At 45.0% G+C, this 18,331-nt stretch overlaps 1 protein-coding gene across 2 annotated transcripts in view; it reads right to left on the minus strand.

Moving 5' to 3' along the window:
• Window positions 1-18,331, minus strand: part of LOC118365370 (cAMP-specific 3',5'-cyclic phosphodiesterase 4C-like) — an 82,896-nt gene that overhangs the window by 7,143 nt on the left and 57,422 nt on the right. Inside the window, exons 1-2 of one of the 2 annotated variants that reach the window (XM_052518820.1) lie at window positions 13,905-15,465; window positions 401-494 (exon numbers count right to left, since the gene is read on the minus strand). In XM_052518820.1, coding sequence (XP_052374780.1) covers window positions 401-494; window positions 13,905-14,168 — 358 coding nt within the window. In that variant the 5' untranslated portion in view covers window positions 14,169-15,465. Of the gene's footprint in view, window positions 1-400; window positions 495-13,904; window positions 15,466-18,331 lie in introns of those variants that run through there. The other variant, XM_052518819.1, reaches the window with a different exon arrangement.

Consider the following 18,331-nt stretch of genomic DNA (forward strand, 5'->3'; position numbering starts at 1 on the left):
AAAGTGGGCGTTACTCTGATACAACTCAAATCAGGACCCCCCTACAAGCTCACAGTAACTATCAGTTTGATTAATAACTACAAAATCACTTTAAGTAACTGTACTCAGATATATTAAGTTCAACGCGTTTCCTCAAAACGTTTTGAGTAATGACAGCACATTGGGGTTAACAGTGTGGATAAAGGTTAAATAACAATAAATGCATTATACTGGTCAGTATTAACTCAAATATAACCCTCTTTCTAAATAGCAGCCGTATAGTGCACTACTTGTGACCAGAGCCACATACATAGGGCTCTGGTCAGTTTCCTAGAGGATAGAGGACTGAGGTGTATAAGGGATAGAAGACAAACAGAGACCCAGTCAGGAGTGCAGGTGAAAGGGGAGGTGTGTGACTCACCCAGGAAGGTAGTGGAGATGTATTCAGACACCTGGTTCCCTGAACGACTCATCTCTGACAGGTGAGATAGCTCCCGGTTCAACATCCTCTTAAACTGGGGGAGGAAACAGAGAGAGGGGTGGCGCAGAGCATTATATTATTACCAAGAACAGAGGACCGAAGTTAGAGGTATTGCTTGAATAGTGTCCCTGAAAAAATGTTCAAACTAGAAAGTCTTGGACACAAAGCTACACTTGGCCTCAGAGTAGTACTGTTGAAAAAACACAAATATGGAGAGAAAGCTGCTACTTAACATATTTTTAAATAAATATATTAAAAAATATCAAACAAGCAACTTCTGCACAATAAAGAGGCAAAATGAGACCCCACTCTTTGTATATGTACACAGTAGGCCCATGTTCACACTGGATTTCATACCAAAAATAGCACATCATAGTCCATCAGAAAGGAAATCTGTACAAATCCCTTTTTAGCTAAATACATCTAACACATTGTTTTGAAAAACAAAACCATAGGCAGCAGGAAGCCTGGTGGTTAGAGCAAAGACATGTATAACTAACCCAAGATAGTTCATCTGTGTCATTTTCAATGGGAGCACATGAAGCATAGAGGGGCAGAACAAGCAAGGTGGTTGGCAGAGCCAAGCACGAGCTAACAACATCCCATTGGCGCGTTCTAGCATGTGCTTGTGCAACAACTCAATTCACCCTTGCACTCCTTGTAAACAATGTCATTTAAAAAAAAACTTTGTCAAAGGATCACATCTACAAAACTTAGTGCACTCTGTTCGGTCTACAAAACTTAGTGCACTCTGTTCGGTCTACAAAACTTAGTGCACTCTGTTTGGTCTACAAAACTTAGAGCACTCTGTTCGGTCTACAAAACTTAGTGCACTCTGTTTGGTCTACAAAACTTAGTGCACTCTGTTCGGTCTACAAAACTTAGTGCACTCTGTTTGGTCTACAAAACTTAGTGCACTCTGTTTGGTCTACAAAACTTAGTGCACTCTGTTCGGTCTACAAAACTTAGTGCACTCTGTTTGGTCTACAAAACTTAGTGCACTCTGTTCGGTCTACAAAACTTAGAGCACTCTGTTCGGTCTACAAAACTTAGTGCACTCTGTTCAGTCTACAAAACTTAGAGCACTCTGTTCGGTCTACAAAACGTAGTGCACTCTGTTCGGTCTACAAAACTTAGTGCACTCTGTTCAGTCTACAAAACTTAGTGCACTCTTGTTTGGTCTACAAAACTTAGTGCACTTTGTTCGGGCTACAAAACTTAGAGCACTCTGTTTGGTCTACAAAACTTTGTGCACTCTGTTTGGTCTACAAAACTTAGAGCACTCTGTTCGGTCTGCAAAACTTTGTGCACTCTGTTTGGTCTACAAAACTTAGAGCACTCTGTTCGGTCTACAAAACTTAGAGCACTCTGTTTGGTCTACAAAACTTTGTGCACTCTGTTTGGTCTACAAAACTTAGTGCACTCTGTTCGGTCTACAAAACTTTGTGCACTCTGTTTGGTCTACAAAACTTAGAGCACTCTGTTTGGTCTACAAAACTTTGTGCACTCTGTTTGGTCTACAAAACTTAGTGCACTCTGTTCGGTCTACAAAACTTTGTGCACTCTGTTTGGTCTACAAAATTTAGAGCACTCTGTTCGGTCTACAAAACTTAGTGCACTCTGTTCGGTCTACAAAACTTTGTGCACTCTGTTCGGTCTACAAAACTTTGTGCACTCTGTTCGGTCTACAAAACTTAGAGCACTCTGTTCGGTCTACAAAACTTAGTGCACTCTGTTCGGTCTACAAAACTTAGAGCACTCTGTTCGGTCTACAAAACTTTGTGCACTCTGTTCGGTTTACAAAACTTTGTGCACTCTGTTCGGTCTACAAAACTTAGAGCACTCTGTTTGGTCTACAAAACTTTGTGCACTCTGTTCAGGCAAAAAACTTTGTGCACTCTGTTCGGTCTACAAAACTTAGAGCACTCTGTTCGGTCTACAAAACTTTGTGCACTCTGTTCGGTCTACAAAACTTTGTGCACTCTGTTCGGTCTACAAAACTTAGAGCACTCTGTTCGGTCTACAAAACTTTGTGCACTCTGTTCGGTCTACAAAACTTAAAGCACTCTGTTCGGGCTACAAAACTTTGTGCACTCTGTTCGGTCTACAAAACTTAGAGCACTCTGTTCGGTCTACAAAACTTAAAGCACTCTGTTCGGGCTACAAAACTTTGTGCACTCTGTTCGGTCTACAAAACTTAGTGCACTCTGTTCGGGCTACAAAACTTTGTGCACTCTGTTCGGTCTACAAAACTTAGTGCACTCTGTTCGGGCTACAAAACTTTGTGCACTCTGTTCGGTCTACAAAACTTTGTGCACTCTGTTCGGGCTACAAAACTTTGTGCACTCTGTTCGGTCTACAAAACTTCATGCACTCTGTTCGGTCTACAAAACTTAGTGCACTCTGTTCAGTCTACAAAACTTAGTGCACTCTGTTCGGTCTACAAAACTTAGTGCACTCTGTTCGGGCTACAAAACTTAGAGCACTGTTTGGTCTACAAAACTTTGTGTACTCTGTTTGGTCTACAAAACTTTGTGCACTCTGTTCGGTCTACAAAACTTAGTGCACTCTGTTTGGTCTACAAAACTTAGTGCACTCTGTTTGGTCTACAAAACTTAGAGCACTCTGTTTGGTCTACAAAACTTTGTGCACTCTGTTCGGTCTACAAAACTTAGAGCACTCTGTTTGGTCTACAAAACTTTGTGCACTCTGTTCGGTCTACAAAACTTAGTGCACTCTGTTCGGTCTACAAAACTTTGTGCACTCTGTTTGGTCTACAAAACTTAGTGCACTCTGTTCGGTCTACAAAACTTTGTGCACTCTGTTTGGTCTACAAAACTTTGTGCACTCTGTTCGGTCTACAAAACTTAGAGCACTCTGTTTGGTCTACAAAACTTTGTGCACTCTGTTCGGTCTACAAAACTTAGAGCACTCTGTTTGGTCTACAAAACTTTGTGCACTCTGTTCAGTCTACAAAACTTTGTGCACTCTGTTCAGTCTACAAAACTTAGTGCACTCTGTTCGGCTACAAAACTTTGTGCACTCTGTTCGGTCTACAAAACTTAGTGCACTCTGTTCGGGCTACAAAACTTTGTGTACTCTGTTCGGTCTACAAAACTTAGTGCACTCTGTTCGGGCTACAAAACTGTGTGCACTCTGTTCGGTCTACAAAACTTTGTGCACTCTGTTCGGTCTACAAAACTTAGAGCACTCTGTTTGGTCTACAAAACTTTGTGCACTCTGTTCGGTCTACAAAACTTAGTGCACTCTGTTCGGTCTACAAAACTTAGTGCACTCTGTTTGGTCTACAAAACTTAGTGCACTCTGTTCGGTCTACAAAACTTAGTGCACTCTGTTTGGTCTACAAAACTTAGTGCACTCTGTTCGGTCTACAAAACTTAGTGCACTCTGTTCGGTCTACAAAACTTAGTGCACTCTGTTCAGTCTACAAAACTTAGAGCACTCTGTTCGGTCTACAAAACGTAGTGCACTCTGTTCGGTCTACAAAACTTAGTGCACTCTGTTCAGTCTACAAAACTTAGTGCACTCTTGTTTGGTCTACAAAACTTAGTGCACTTTGTTCGGGCTACAAAACTTAGAGCACTCTGTTTGGTCTACAAAACTTTGTGCACTCTGTTTGGTCTACAAAACTTAGAGCACTCTGTTCGGTCTGCAAAACTTTGTGCACTCTGATTGGTCTACAAAACTTAGAGCACTCTGTTCGGTCTACAAAACTTAGAGCACTCTGTTTGGTCTACAAAACTTTGTGCACTCTGTTCGGTCTGCAAAACTTTGTGCACTCTGTTTGGTCTACAAAACTTAGAGCCCTCTGTTCGGTCTACAAAACTTAGAGCACTCTGTTTGGTCTACAAAACTTTGTGCACTCTGTTTGGTCTACAAAACTTAGTGCACTCTGTTCGGTCTACAAAACTTTGTGCACTCTGTTTGGTCTACAAAATTTAGAGCACTCTGTTCGGTCTACAAAACTTAGTGCACTCTGTTCGGTCTACAAAACTTTGTGCACTCTGTTCGGTCTACAAAACTTTGTGCACTCTGTTCGGTCTACAAAACTTAGAGCACTCTGTTCGGTCTACAAAACTTAGTGCACTCTGTTCGGTCTACAAAACTTAGAGCACTCTGTTCGGTCTACAAAACTTTGTGCACTCTGTTCGGTCTACAAAACTGAAAGCACTCTGTTCGGGCTACAAAACTTTGTGCACTCTGTTCGGTCTACAAAACTTAGAGCACTCTGTTCGGTCTACAAAACTTAAAGCACTCTGTTCGGGCTACAAAACTTTGTGCACTCTGTTCGGTCTACAAAACTTAGTGCACTCTGTTCGGGCTACAAAACTTTGTGCACTCTGTTCGGTCTACAAAACTTAGTGCACTCTGTTCGGGCTACAAAACTTTGTGCACTCTGTTCGGTCTACAAAACTTTGTGCACTCTGTTCGGGCTACAAAACTTTGTGCACTCTGTTCGGTCTACAAAACTTCATGCACTCTGTTCGGTCTACAAAACTTAGTGCACTCTGTTCAGTCTACAAAACTTAGTGCACTCTGTTCGGTCTACAAAACTTAGTGCACTCTGTTCGGGCTACAAAACTTAGAGCACTGTTTGGTCTACAAAACTTTGTGTACTCTGTTTGGTCTACAAAACTTTGTGCACTCTGTTCGGTCTACAAAACTTAGTGCACTCTGTTTGGTCTACAAAACTTAGTGCACTCTGTTTGGTCTACAAAACTTAGAGCACTCTGTTTGGTCTACAAAACTTTGTGCACTCTGTTCGGTCTACAAAACTTAGAGCACTCTGTTTGGTCTACAAAACTTTGTGCACTCTGTTCGGTCTACAAAACTTAGTGCACTCTGTTCGGTCTACAAAACTTTGTGCACTCTGTTTGGTCTACAAAACTTAGTGCACTCTGTTCGGTCTACAAAACTTTGTGCACTCTGTTTGGTCTACAAAACTTTGTGCACTCTGTTCGGTCTACAAAACTTAGAGCACTCTGTTTGGTCTACAAAACTTTGTGCACTCTGTTCGGTCTACAAAACTTAGAGCACTCTGTTTGGTCTACAAAACTTTGTGCACTCTGTTCAGTCTACAAAACTTTGTGCACTCTGTTCAGTCTACAAAACTTAGTGCACTCTGTTCGAGCTACAAAACTTTGTGCACTCTGTTCGGTCTACAAAACTTAGTGCACTCTGTTCGGGCTACAAAACTTTGTGCACTCTGTTCGGTCTACAAAACTTAGTGCACTCTGTTCGGTCTACAAAACTTAGTGCACTCTGTTCGGTCTACAAAACTTTGTGCACTCTGTTCGGTCTACAAAACTTAGAGCACTCTGTTTGGTCTACAAAACTTTGTGCACTCTGTTCGGTCTACAAAACTTAGTGCACTCTGTTCGGTCTACAAAACTTTGTGCACTCTGTTTGGTCTACAAAACTTAGTGCACTCTGTTCGGTCTACAAAACTTTGTGCACTCTGTTTGGTCTACAAAACTTTGTGCACTCTGTTCGGTCTACAAAACTTAGAGCACTCTGTTTGGTCTACAAAACTTTGTGCACTCTGTTCGGTCTACAAAACTTAGAGCACTCTGTTTGGTCTACAAAACTTTGTGCACTCTGTTCAGTCTACAAAACTTTGTGCACTCTGTTCAGTCTACAAAACTTAGTGCACTCTGTTCGGGCTACAAAACTTTGTGCACTCTGTTCGGTCTACAAAACTTAGTGCACTCTGTTCGGGCTACAAAACTTTGTGTACTCTGTTCGGTCTACAAAACTTAGTGCACTCTGTTCGGGCTACAAAACTGTGTGCACTCTGTTCGGTCTACAAAACTTTGTGCACTCTGTTCGGGCTACAAAACTTTGTGCACTCTGTTCGGTCTACAAAACTTTGTGCACTCTGTTCGGTCTACAAAACTTAGTGCACTCTGTTCGGTCTACAAAACTTAGTGCACTCTGTTCGGTCTACAAAACTTTGTGCACTCTGTTCGGTCTACAAAACTTAGTGCACTCTGTTTGGTCTACAAAACTTAGTGCACTCTGTTCGGTCTACAAAACTTTGTGCACTCTGTTTGGTCTACAAAACTTTGTGCACTCTGTTTGGTCTACAAAACTTAGTGCACTCTGTTCGGTCTACAAAACTTTGTGCACTCTGTTTGGTCTACAAAACTTAGAGCACTCTGTTTGGTCTACAAAACTTTGTGCACTCTGTTTGGTCTACAAAACTTTGTGCACTCTGTTCGGTCTACAAAACTTAGTGCACTCTGGTCTACAAAACTTAGAGCACTCTGTTCGGTCTACAAAACTTTGTGCACTCTGTTTGGTCTACAAAACTTTGTGCACTCTGTTCGGTCTACAAAACTTAGTGCACTCTGTTCGGGCTACAAAACTTATTGGTGGGGAGTGGAAATTCCAACCAGAGGCTTCAGATTTATACATCTGGTGAAACATCTGGCTCTATCTGTGGTTAGAGCATTGGGACAGTAACCGGAAAGTATCTAGTTCGTATCCCGAGCCGACAAGATGATTTTTTTATCGTTGTACCCTTGAGCAAGGCACTTAACCCTAATTGCTCCCTGGGTGTCTCAGGGGGAGTTGGGATATACAAAACACACATTTCCAATTCACAAATACGCATTCAAGTTTTTTTTTCAATCACTGTGGCACATTGTTTCAGGTATAAGTCGTTTATTTTCAAAACTCTAACCTGATAACACTTGTAATGCCCCCTATATTATGTTCAGAACCTTTCATTGGGCATTCATTGGAGTTGAACACATCTTTCACCCTTGAGTCACTCATGCGGGTGCACCTCAGCCACACTCAAGGTACTAAATGATATCATAACCGCCATCGATAAAAGACAGTACTGTGCAGCCGTCTTCATCGACCTCGCCAAGGCTTTCGACTCTGTCAATCACCAAATTCTTATCGGCAGACTCAACAGCCTCGGTTTTTCGGATGACTGCCTTGCCTGGTTCACCAATTACTTTGCAGACAGAGTTCAGTGTGTCAAATCAGAGGGCATGCTGTCCGGTCCTCTGGCAGTCTCTATGGGGGTGCCACAGGGTTCAATTCTCGGGCCGACTCTTTTCTCTGTATATATCAATGATGTTGCTCTTGCTGCGGGCGATTCCCTGATCCACCTCTACGCAGACGACACCATTCTATATACTTTCGGCCCGTCATTGGACACTGTGCTATCCAACCTCCAAACGAGCTTCAATGCCATACAGCACTCCTTCCGTGGCCTCCAACTGCTCTTAAACGCGAGTAAAACCAAATGCATGCTTTTCAACCGATCGCTGCCTGCACCCGCATGCCCGACTAGCATCACCACCCTGGATGGTTCCAACCTTGAATATGTGGACATCTATAAGTACCTAGGTGTCTGGCTAGACTGCAAACTCTCCTTCCAGACTCACATCAAACATCTCCAATCAAAAATCAAATCCAGAGTCGGCTTTCTATTCCGCAACAAAGCCTCCTTCACTCACGCTGCCAAGCTTACCCTAGTAAAACTGACTATCCTACCGATCCTCGACTTCGGCGATGTCATCTACAAAATGGCTTCCAACAATCTACTCAGCAAACTGGATGCAGTCTATCACAGTGCCATCCGTTTTGTCACTAAAGCACCTTATACCACCCACCACTGCGACTTGTATGCTCTAGTCGGCTGGCCCTCACTACATATTCGTCGCCAGACCCACTGGCTCCAGGTCATCTACAAGTCCATGCTAGGTAAAGCTCCGCCTTATCTCAGTTCACTGGTCACGATGGCAACACCCATCCGTAGCACGCGCTCCAGCAGGTGTATCTCACTGATCATCCCTAAAGCCAACACCTCATTTGGCCGCCTTTCGTTCCAGTACTCTGCTGCCTGTGACTGGAACGAATTGCAAAAATCGCTGAAGTTGGAGACTTTTATCTCCCTCTCCAACTTCAAACATCAGCTATCCGAGCAGCTAACCGATCGCTGCAGCTGTACATAGTCTATAGGTAAATAGCTCACCCTTTTTCACCTACCTCATTCCCATACTGTTTTTATACTGTTTTTATTTATTTACTTTTCTGCTCTTTTGCACACCAATATCTCTACCTGTACATGCCCATCTGATCATTTATCACTCCAGTGTTAATCTGCAAAATTGTATTATTCGCCTACCTCCTCATGCCTTTTGCACACATTGTATATAGACTGCCCATTTTTTCTACTGTGTTATTGACTTGCTAATTGTTTACTCCATGTGTAACTCTGTGTTGTCTGTTCACACTGCTATGCTTTATCTTGGCCAGGTCGCAGTTGCAAATGAGAACTTGTTCTCAACTAGCCTACCTGGTTAAATAAAGGTGAAATAAAATAAATAAAAAAAAAATGCAAAATCTGTTTTCTGTGAAATATCATGAGAAGATTTAGTTTAGTCATCAATACATCAGGCTCACCATTAAGTCATTTTAACTACAATTTTTAACTAACTAAGATACTTTCTTTTTGAAGTGCTGAATAAAAATAATAGTAATTGTATTGTTAGCAAATCATATCAAAAGTACAGTGAATATTGCATTTTGAAAAGCAGATACTCAGATTGAATACGCTTCCAATTTGAAGGAGTGATTTGGTGCAGTGAATAAGTGACTGTGAATTTGTTTGTTGTACTACTCAGCCAATTGAAAATGTACTTAGAGTTTAGATTTTTGTGCTTAGACTGTTGAAAATGTACCACATACTTGTAAAAATTGCACTTATGTGACTGACAAAAACTGTAATACGTACTTGAGTATGTGTGAAATAGAACAAATGATTATTATTAATATTAATATGAACCACTATACCACATTCACGATACAGGTCATACCACTAAACAAATACTAATAATGTACAGTACATCGGCTCAAACTTCAATCAAAAATGTCAACAATGTAGCAAAATATGAATTGTGTTTGATACTGACGTATCACACATCTACTGTAAAATAGTGAAATAGAATTCCTAAAGAACACATGGGTTTACATTCATACAGTACAGTGTGACCTTGTCAACAGACAACCACTGCAGGCGCCTGACAAAGCAACAGCATGCTGGAGCAATGGTGGAAGAGCTGCTGTTTTTATACATCACGTTCTGTGTCTTTTGGTGATGATGTCACACAGTGACACAATGCAGGTGAGAAAAAGACACGACACATGAATAGGACACATATGTTCCATATGGCTAAACAGAACATGTAATGTGGCATAGACTTCCTGTCGCGATATCTCAAACAAACATGAGCGGATCTTGAAGACTGGTAGTGGAATGTGTTTGGTTACTAACAGAGGCAGTCACGTGCAAGCAGGCGCAGTGCGATTCGGACAAGTCCCCTCAGTCTGTGTCCCACTGACTGATCCTTCACACATAATAATCTCCATGGCAACCATAGAGGTTGCCCTAGCAACTGCCTCCTCACAGTCAGTCCTGCAGTATGATGGGAGCGAGGGAGGGAGGCGGCTGCTGCTTGGGTGACAATCTCAGAGAGTAGGCAGGTGTCTCTGACCTTTCTCAAGGTCAATTCGCTCCTCTCCATTCCTCTCCTCTCATCTCATCTGCTCTACTCTCCTCTCCCTTGTTCTCCTCTCCCCTCCCCTGTGTTCTCCTCTCTTCTTCCCTCCACTCTTCTCTGCTTCTCTCTCCATCTCCTTATTTCTCTTACTCCTCTTCTCTGCTCTACTCCCCTTTCCTCTCCATTTTCTGCTCTCTTACTCACCTATTTCACTACCTTCCCTTCCACTCTCTCAACCTTCCCCCTTTCACTCATACCCTCCTACTTCTATTTTTAATTACTCTCTCATCCCTTATTCCAGTCCAACCATGTATTAGTGACAGTTCGACACGGTTAGAACAGTCAGGTCCCTTTCCCTCCGTCAAAAGCCACTACAACAGATAGATAAATAGATAGTCGTGATAATGCACCAGGTAGGTACTGTAGACTAGTTAGCCAGTCAAACCCTGTGATACAGTTATGCTGTAGTCTCCATCTCTTTACTATATTGAGTCATAATCTGCCAACCAACACAACCCCAGTGCCAGGACACACAGACAGACGCCGCACCACACTACTGTGCTTCCTCATGGGGCCCCCTGACTGATGGAACACAAGATGACGGGGTGAAGGTGTGAGAGACGCAAAGGGGCATCATCAACCCTCTGATAACTGACTAACATATGGACACCCAGGGAAATGTGACATGCATTGTAACAGGCAGGCTCTTCCTGCACTTCCTGTTTTTCACATTACAATAGCAGTTTACAGTAATGCTCTTTGATGATATCATGGTGAATCAGCTCTCACAACCAACCAACCATTCAATTTCACTTTGTTTATCAAAGTACTGTGTATGCATTTTTACATTTTCTTTTGCTAATGGTAATGGTAAGGCTGTTGTTGGACTCTATCTTGTATCAAAACAAGAGTTGTCATATTGCATGTTTAGAAACAGTTCAAAATTGCAAACACATTTCTTTTTTATTGTGGCACGGTGTCAGTGAAATTCTAACCTATGATCTTACACTATGTATGCAAAAGTATGTGGACACCCCTTCAAATGGGTGAATTCAGCTATTTCAGCCACATCTGTTACTGACAGATATATAAAATCGAGCACACAGCCATGCAATCTCCATATACAAACATTGACAGTAGAATGGCCTTGCTGAAGAGCTCAGTGACTTTCAACGTGACACCAGAGCTGCCCTGGTCAACTATAAGTGCTGTTATTGTGAAGTGGAAAAGTCTAGGAGCAAGAACAGCTCAGCCGCAAAATGGTAGGCAACACAAGCTCACAGAAGGGGACTGCCAAGTGCTGAAGCACGTAAATATCATTGGACTCTGGAGCAGTGGAAACGCGTTCTCTGGAGTGATGGACCACTCTTCACCATCTGGCACTCCGATGGATGAATCTGGTTTTGGCGAATGCCAGGAGAACATTACCTGCCCAAATGCATAGTGCCAACTGTAAAGTCTGGTGAAGGAGGAATAATGGTCTGGGGCTGTTTTTCATGGTTGGGGCTAGGTCTCTTATGTCTAGTGAAGGGAAATCTTAACGCTACAGCATACAATGACATCCTAGACAAATCTGTGCTTCCAACTTTGTGGCAATAGTTGGGGGAAGGCCCTTTCCTGTTTCAGCATGACAATGCCCCAATGCACAAAGCGAGGTCCATACAGAAATTGTTTGTCGAGATCGGTGTGGAAGAACTTGACTGGCCTGCACAGAGCCCTGACTTCAACCCAAACAAACACCTTTGAGATGAATTGGAACGCCGACTATGAGCCAGGCCTGCCCGACCTCACTAATGCTCTTGTGGCTGAATGGAAGCAGGTCCTCACAGCAATGTTTCAACATCTAGTGGAAAGCCTTCCCAGGCTGTTATAGCAGCAAAGAGGGGACCAACTCCATATTAATGCCAATTATTTTGGAATGAGATGTTCGACGAGGAAGTGTCCACATACTCTTGGTCATGTAAGTGTATGTTCTCTATCCATTGAATAAGTCCACTGCGCCACCAGGATGGTCTATTTCAGTCGATTCAAATAGACCCCATTTCAAAGGAAACAAGCACTCATTAGGATCTGGTGTGGCCAACACACCTGAACACACTTAACAAGAGAGAGGATAGAGATATTTTTGTTGATGCTTTGAACAGAATGTATGTATTTTTAAATAACATTTGCAGAACATTCTTTGAACATTACTAATGTTTTCTTGCGTTTTTTATGGAAAGTGTTCTTAATGTTCTGAGAACATGATTTTAAGTTGAACCATGAGGAAACCTGTAGAAAACGTTATGGTGAAGTACTGTAATTCCCACAGAAGAACGTTGTTTCTTAACATTCTCAAACCATTCTGAGAATATGATTTTAAATTGAACCATGAGGAAACCTGTAGAAAACGTTATGCTGAAGTACTCTACTTCCCACAGAAGAACGTTGTTTCTTAACATTCTCAAACCGTTCTGAGAATATGATTTTAAATAGAACCATGAGGAAACCTGTAGGAAACGTGATGCTGAAGTACATACATTCCCATGTTGTTTCTTAACGTTCTCTGAACGATTTGAGAATATTCCCCATGTTAAACCAGTTGGAGAACGTTTCTACAACATTACCAACATTTTTATTAAATCTAACCATGTTTGAACTTTTAGGTCATTTTTGTGCTGAGAATGTTCTAAAGCCAAGCAACTGTTCTGCAACATTCCCACAAAGTTGTGGGTAGGTTGTGTGCAAAACAACCATAAGACAACCACGCTCTCACCAAGCTCTAAGAAACATACGGTTCTGAGAACGTTATGTGCTAGCTGGGTAAGATGTTGTTGTATGTATCTCAGTAAAGACAATGGTTCAAGAGGACACAGTCACTGCCATGGACAAGAGAGCTCGGTCAAAATAACAGGGTCAGTAGATCGTTTGATAGAGACATCGGCCATCAACTATACACTGCAACATTAACAATATGTCAGTAAGTCCTATCATGTCTCAGCCTCTCAAAGAAAAATGCAAAACTATTCTAACATTGACTAAGATCACAGGAAAACAATGAGATAAACACACACAGCATTTAGCTAAGATATCCTTCACTGACACTAAGACTAACACTGAACCTGTGTGTGTGTGTGTGTGTGTGTGTGTGTGTGTGTGTGTGTGTGTGTGTGTGTGTGTGTGTGTGTGTGTGTGTGTGTGTGTGTGTGTGTGTGTGTGTGTGTGTGTGTGTGTGTGTGTGTGTGTGTGTGTGTGTGTGTGTGTGTGTGTGTGTCGAGGATGGAGATGGACATCTTGTGATAAAGTAGGCTACCTGCAGCATTTCATACCTTGTGCACCTTTTATTGTACCTGCATTGATGTGTGACTACTACTATAGGAAATGAGTCCCCAGGGTGAACAGTTTTGAGTTTCTATCTTCAGGTTGAAGTGTACTGCAGCTGAGGTTTAGTGCCCCCAGCACCACAGGCAGCATGACGACACATTACAGGGGGAGTTCAGGGTTAATAAACTCTGAAAACTCAATGCCTTTTCCCCTTCAGTGCCCACATGCATAAATAATGCATAGAATATGAAAACAGAGTTGATGAGGGACAATATAAACACACAGTCACTCAACATACACCCTGTTATGCCTGTCATCTACAAGGACATAGGCTGCTTTAAGACATCTTTAGGTTATCTCCTCTCGAAGCCCAACTGGTCCCTGCAATCCACACAACTAAAACGCACACAACTGACATGGTTCTCTTTTCAACATGAAACTTCAATGGCTTAACAAAATCGCACCTACGAAGTAGAATTGACAGATAACAGCCTATATAATGCACAGAACAGCAAGGGTGGAAAAATAGTTAATCAAAACAGATATCCAAGATGGCCGCCTGTCTGTCTGGCCCGGTTCCCTTCCCCTCCCAGCCCTACCTGGTCCCACCATCCAATGAGCCATGGTCTCGAGCAGGTCTCACAGAACAGGTCTACCAGAGGTGTTCTGAGCTCTGCTGCCGTCCCAGACCCTTCCAGAACCCCTCCGGCAGTCGCACCTAGGTCCAGCTCCAGGTCTGGCCCTCCTCCCCTCCCCTGCAGCTGGCTGTAGCTGGTGGAAGAGCGGGGCAGCCGGTAGCCGCCTGGCACGGGCGAGGGGCAAGGGGACGGCGAGGCGGGATCAATGGCCTCTACCACACCCATGCTTAGGGTGACGGGGGGCGAGGGGCGCTTCCCCAGACAGGAGGACCGGTAGTGGAGTGGGCTGGGGGTGGGGGCGCTGCAGGTGTCCCAGCAGCATGAGGAGGGATTCGTTGTCAGCGTGTGGGCAGCGTGTAGGCCGCAGCCGGCCAGGCCGGGACACTCCAGAGCGACAGCTTCCCCCCGCCAAGGGGGGAGGAGGGGGAGAGGGACAGGGTCCACTGGTGCTCACAGTCCGTCCCTACATGCAGTTTTCCTGGAAGCAGGCCACCCACCCAGTGCGTCCAGATATGGGCCCCAGTGTGAGGACGGTCCACAGATGAGGGTGCCCCGCAAACGGCAGGCCAGGAGCCCCCTGGATCCCCAAGCTCCAGAGACTACATCTCATCCCAGCTGGTGAGCAGAACTGACCCAAATCAAACAGCAGAGTGGGGAGAGGGGGGGATAGGATGGGAGAAGATGGAGAGTGAGAGGGGGGATAGGATGGGAGAAGATGGAGAGTGAGAGGGGGGGATAGAATGGGAGAAGATGGAGAGTGAGAGGGGACCGTCTGAAGGGCAAACAGAGGCAATGGAGGAGGAGAGGGAAGAGAGAAAAGCCAAGATGTTGGAGAAGATCAGAGAGACAGACAGATGGAGATAAAATAGGACAGAGGAGCTTAGAAGGATGGAGGGATGGAAAGACGGTGACGATAGGGTGGGAAAGATGACCGTAGTATTGAGCGATGGGACAGAGGAAGAGGACAGAGAGTGACAGAGAGGGAGCAGGAGACGAACGGCAATGGAGAGAGAAGAGAAGGAAGGAGAGACAGAGATAGAGAAATAGGGAGCCAGGCCTGTGATGTAGCTAGCAGACGGTCGGTCAGGCTACAGAATCACATCGGAGCGCTCGGTGTGGGGAAAAACAGGCTCTCTCCTCGTCTCCCTGCGTTGCGTCTACTCTGCAAAGTGCCCCTCCCCCACAGTGCACCGGATCCAGGGGCCGGGCCCAGTCGTCCTCCTGCTGCATCTGCCCCGTATGTGCCTAAGCGATGATCCCAACACACACAGTCCACAGTCCTCCTCCCAGTAGCTTCCCCCGCAGTATCCCAGTCACTCCATCGTGTCTCCCTGGGCTGGTTAAATTATGTCTGAGGTTGAAACTAATCCAAGAGCTTCAGGCTCCCCTTATTTTTCCTTCCTCTTCCCTTCCTCCGCCGTAGCAAAGCCCTGCTGCCTCCTGTAGCGCCGTCTCCCTGGATGCTGTAGACAGCCCTTGCAAGCTAATCAGCCAGACAGCGTGCACTTGTGTGTGTGTTCGTGTGTGTGCGCGGGCAGCCTGAATGCGCATGTGCTGCAGACAGCATGTACGCCTGTCGGAAAAGTGTGTCTGTGAGAGAGAGAGCGTGTAAGAGAGAGAGTACGAGGGAGGGTGTTCATATATGTGTGTTCATGTTGGTGTGGTTTTGTGTGTGTGTCTTTATGTCGCCTGTCTGCTCTTGAAGGCCACAGCATTCTCTCTGCTTCTCTGTCAGCCAGGAGCACACACACACACAAACTGCTGTCTTCTGCATTCTGAAACAGTTGCAACATGCTACATTCCCCTCAGGGTGACAAAAAAAACAAGAATAACACACTGTCTCTTTTAGACAACACTGTTGAAGGAACCTTGCCTCTTTTTCATTGGTCGCTGCCCAGACCACAAGCCTTGTGGTCAGAGTGGTGAGCCAATGAGTAAAAGGGAAGGGCAGACCCTGTTGTTCGATAGCAACCAAGGTTACAGCAGAGACATCAGCATCAGGACCCGTTCCCCCTCCTCTCTCTTCCCCTGTGCTCTGTGGCCTCCCTTCCCACCCACAGACCCTCACCCTCCCCTTCTCCTTCTCTCTCTGTCTCTCCATCCTACATTTTAAGTGGAACATCTCGCTGCAGCTCATGCATTCATGTGCACAAATACACATCTGCTACAAACACAGACTGTAAACAGCAGTATACAGTATACACACATATCACCCATACCTTTGTAAATATAGAGCATCTGACAAATCTTTTAGACATTCTGTGTACATGCACACATACATTCCCTTCGGCCTCAAAAGGACAATACACAAATCCCAAACATCACTGGGACTAACAGCTCCTGCGAGCCACAAGACTGTGATAGCCCACTGAGCTAAAAGCTAGAAATTATCCTGGGGAGCTAACCCAAGTCGTCATATGTCAGACAAGGTTACTCATCACGAGAGTGTGGCTGACCGAACCACCTACATTAGCTTGGCCAGTCCACAGTCCACAGTGGTGTGTGTAGGGTAGTGGTAGTGTAGGGTAGTGTAGTTGTAGTGGTAGTGGTAGAGGGTATAGGAGAGGGGCATGGACAGATGAAAAGGCCAGGTGTAGTGTAGGGTTGTGGTGTGTGTAGGGTAGTGGTAGTGTAGGGTAGGGTAGTTGTAGTGGTAGTGGTAGAGGGTATAGGAGAGGGGCATGGACAGATGAAAAGGCCAGGTGCAGTGTATAGTAGTGTAAAGTAGTGGGAGTGGTGGTGATGGTGCTGGTGTTGGTAGTGGTAGTGTAAAAAAGTGGTAATGGTGGTGTTGTAATGTAGTGGTAGAGGTAGGGGTAGTTACGGGTAGTAGTATTGGTAGTGTAGGGTAGCGGTAATGGTGGTGGTGGGTAGTGGTCGTGGTGGTGGTAGGGTAATGACAGTAGCGGCGTGGGTTGACATAGTGGTGGTGTAGGGTAGTGGTAGTGATGGTGGTAGTGGTGGTGTAGGGTAGTGGTGGTGGTGGTGTAGGGTAGTGGTGGTGTAGGATAGTGTAGGGTAGTGGTCGTGTTGGTGGTAGTTTAGGGTAGTTGTAGTGGTAGTGGTAGAGGTGGTGTAGGGTATTGATAGTGGTGGTGTAGGGTAGTGGTAGTGTATGGTAGTGGTCGTGGTGGTGTAGGGTAGTGGTGGTGGTGGTGATGTTGAGTAGTGGTGGTGGTGGTGGTGTAAGTTAGTGGTATTTGTGGTGTAGGGTAGTGGTATTGGTAGTGTAGGGTAGTGGTGGTGGTGGTGGTAGTGTAGGGTAGTAGTATTGGTAGTGTAGGGTAGTAGTGGTGGTGGTGATGTTGAGTAGTGGTGGTAGTGGTGGTGTAGTATAGTGGTAGTGTTGGTGTAGGGTAGTGGTAGTGGTGGTGTAGGGTAGTGCTAGTGTTGGTGGTAGTGGTGGTGTAGGATAGTGGTAGTGTTGGTGTAGGGTAGTGGTAGTGGTGGTGTAGGGTAGTGGTAATGATGGTGGTAGTGGTGGTGTAGGGTAGTGTAGGGTAGTGGTAGTGTTGGTGGTAGTGGTGGTGTAGGATAGTGGTAGTGTTGGTGTAGGGTAGTGGTAGTGGTGGTGTAGGGTAGTGGTAATGATGGTGGTAGTCGTGGTGTAGGTTAGTGGTGGTGTAGGGTAGTGGTCGTGGTAATGGTAGTGTAGGGTAGTGCTTGTGGTAGTGGCGGTGGTAGCGCAGGCTATTGATAGTGGTAGTGCTGGTGTAGGATAATGGTAGTTTAGGCTAGTGGTAGTGGTGGTGTAGGGTAGTGGTAGTGGTATTGTAGGGTAGTGGAAGTGTATGGTAGTGGTAGTGCTGATGTAGGGTAGTGGTAGTGGTGGTTTAGGGTAGTGGGGGTGTAGGGTAGTGTAGGGTAGTGGTCGTGGTGGTGGTAGTGTCGGGCGGTGGTCATGGTGGTGGTAGTGTAGGGTAGTGGTGATGTAGGGTAGTGTAAGGTAGTGGTCGTGGTGGTGGTAGTGTCGGGCGGTGGTCGTGGTGGTGGTAGTGTAGGGTTGTGGTGATGTAGGGTAGTGTAGGGTAGTGGTGGTGTAGGGTAGTGTAGGGTAGTGGTAGTGTTGGTGGTAGTCGTGGTGTAGGTTAGTGGTGGTGTAGGGTAGTGGTCGTGGTTGTGGTAGTGTCGGGCAGTGGTCGTGGTAATGGTAGTGTAGGGTAGTGCTTGTGGTAGTGGCGGTGGTAGTGCAGGCTATTGATAGTGGTTGTGCTGGTGTAGGATAGTGGTAGTTTAGGCTAGTGGTAGTGGTGGTGTAGGGTAGCGGTATTGTAGGGTAGTGGTATTGTAGGGTAGTGGTAGTGATGATGTAGGGTAGTGGTAGTGGTGGTTTAGGGTAGTGGGGGTGTAGGGTAGTGTAGGGTAGTGGTCGTGGTGGTGGTAGTGTA

This window comes from Oncorhynchus keta, chromosome 5 (assembly GCF_023373465.1).
Source record: "Oncorhynchus keta strain PuntledgeMale-10-30-2019 chromosome 5, Oket_V2, whole genome shotgun sequence".
NCBI classification, from domain to species: Eukaryota; Metazoa; Chordata; class Actinopteri; order Salmoniformes; family Salmonidae; genus Oncorhynchus; species Oncorhynchus keta.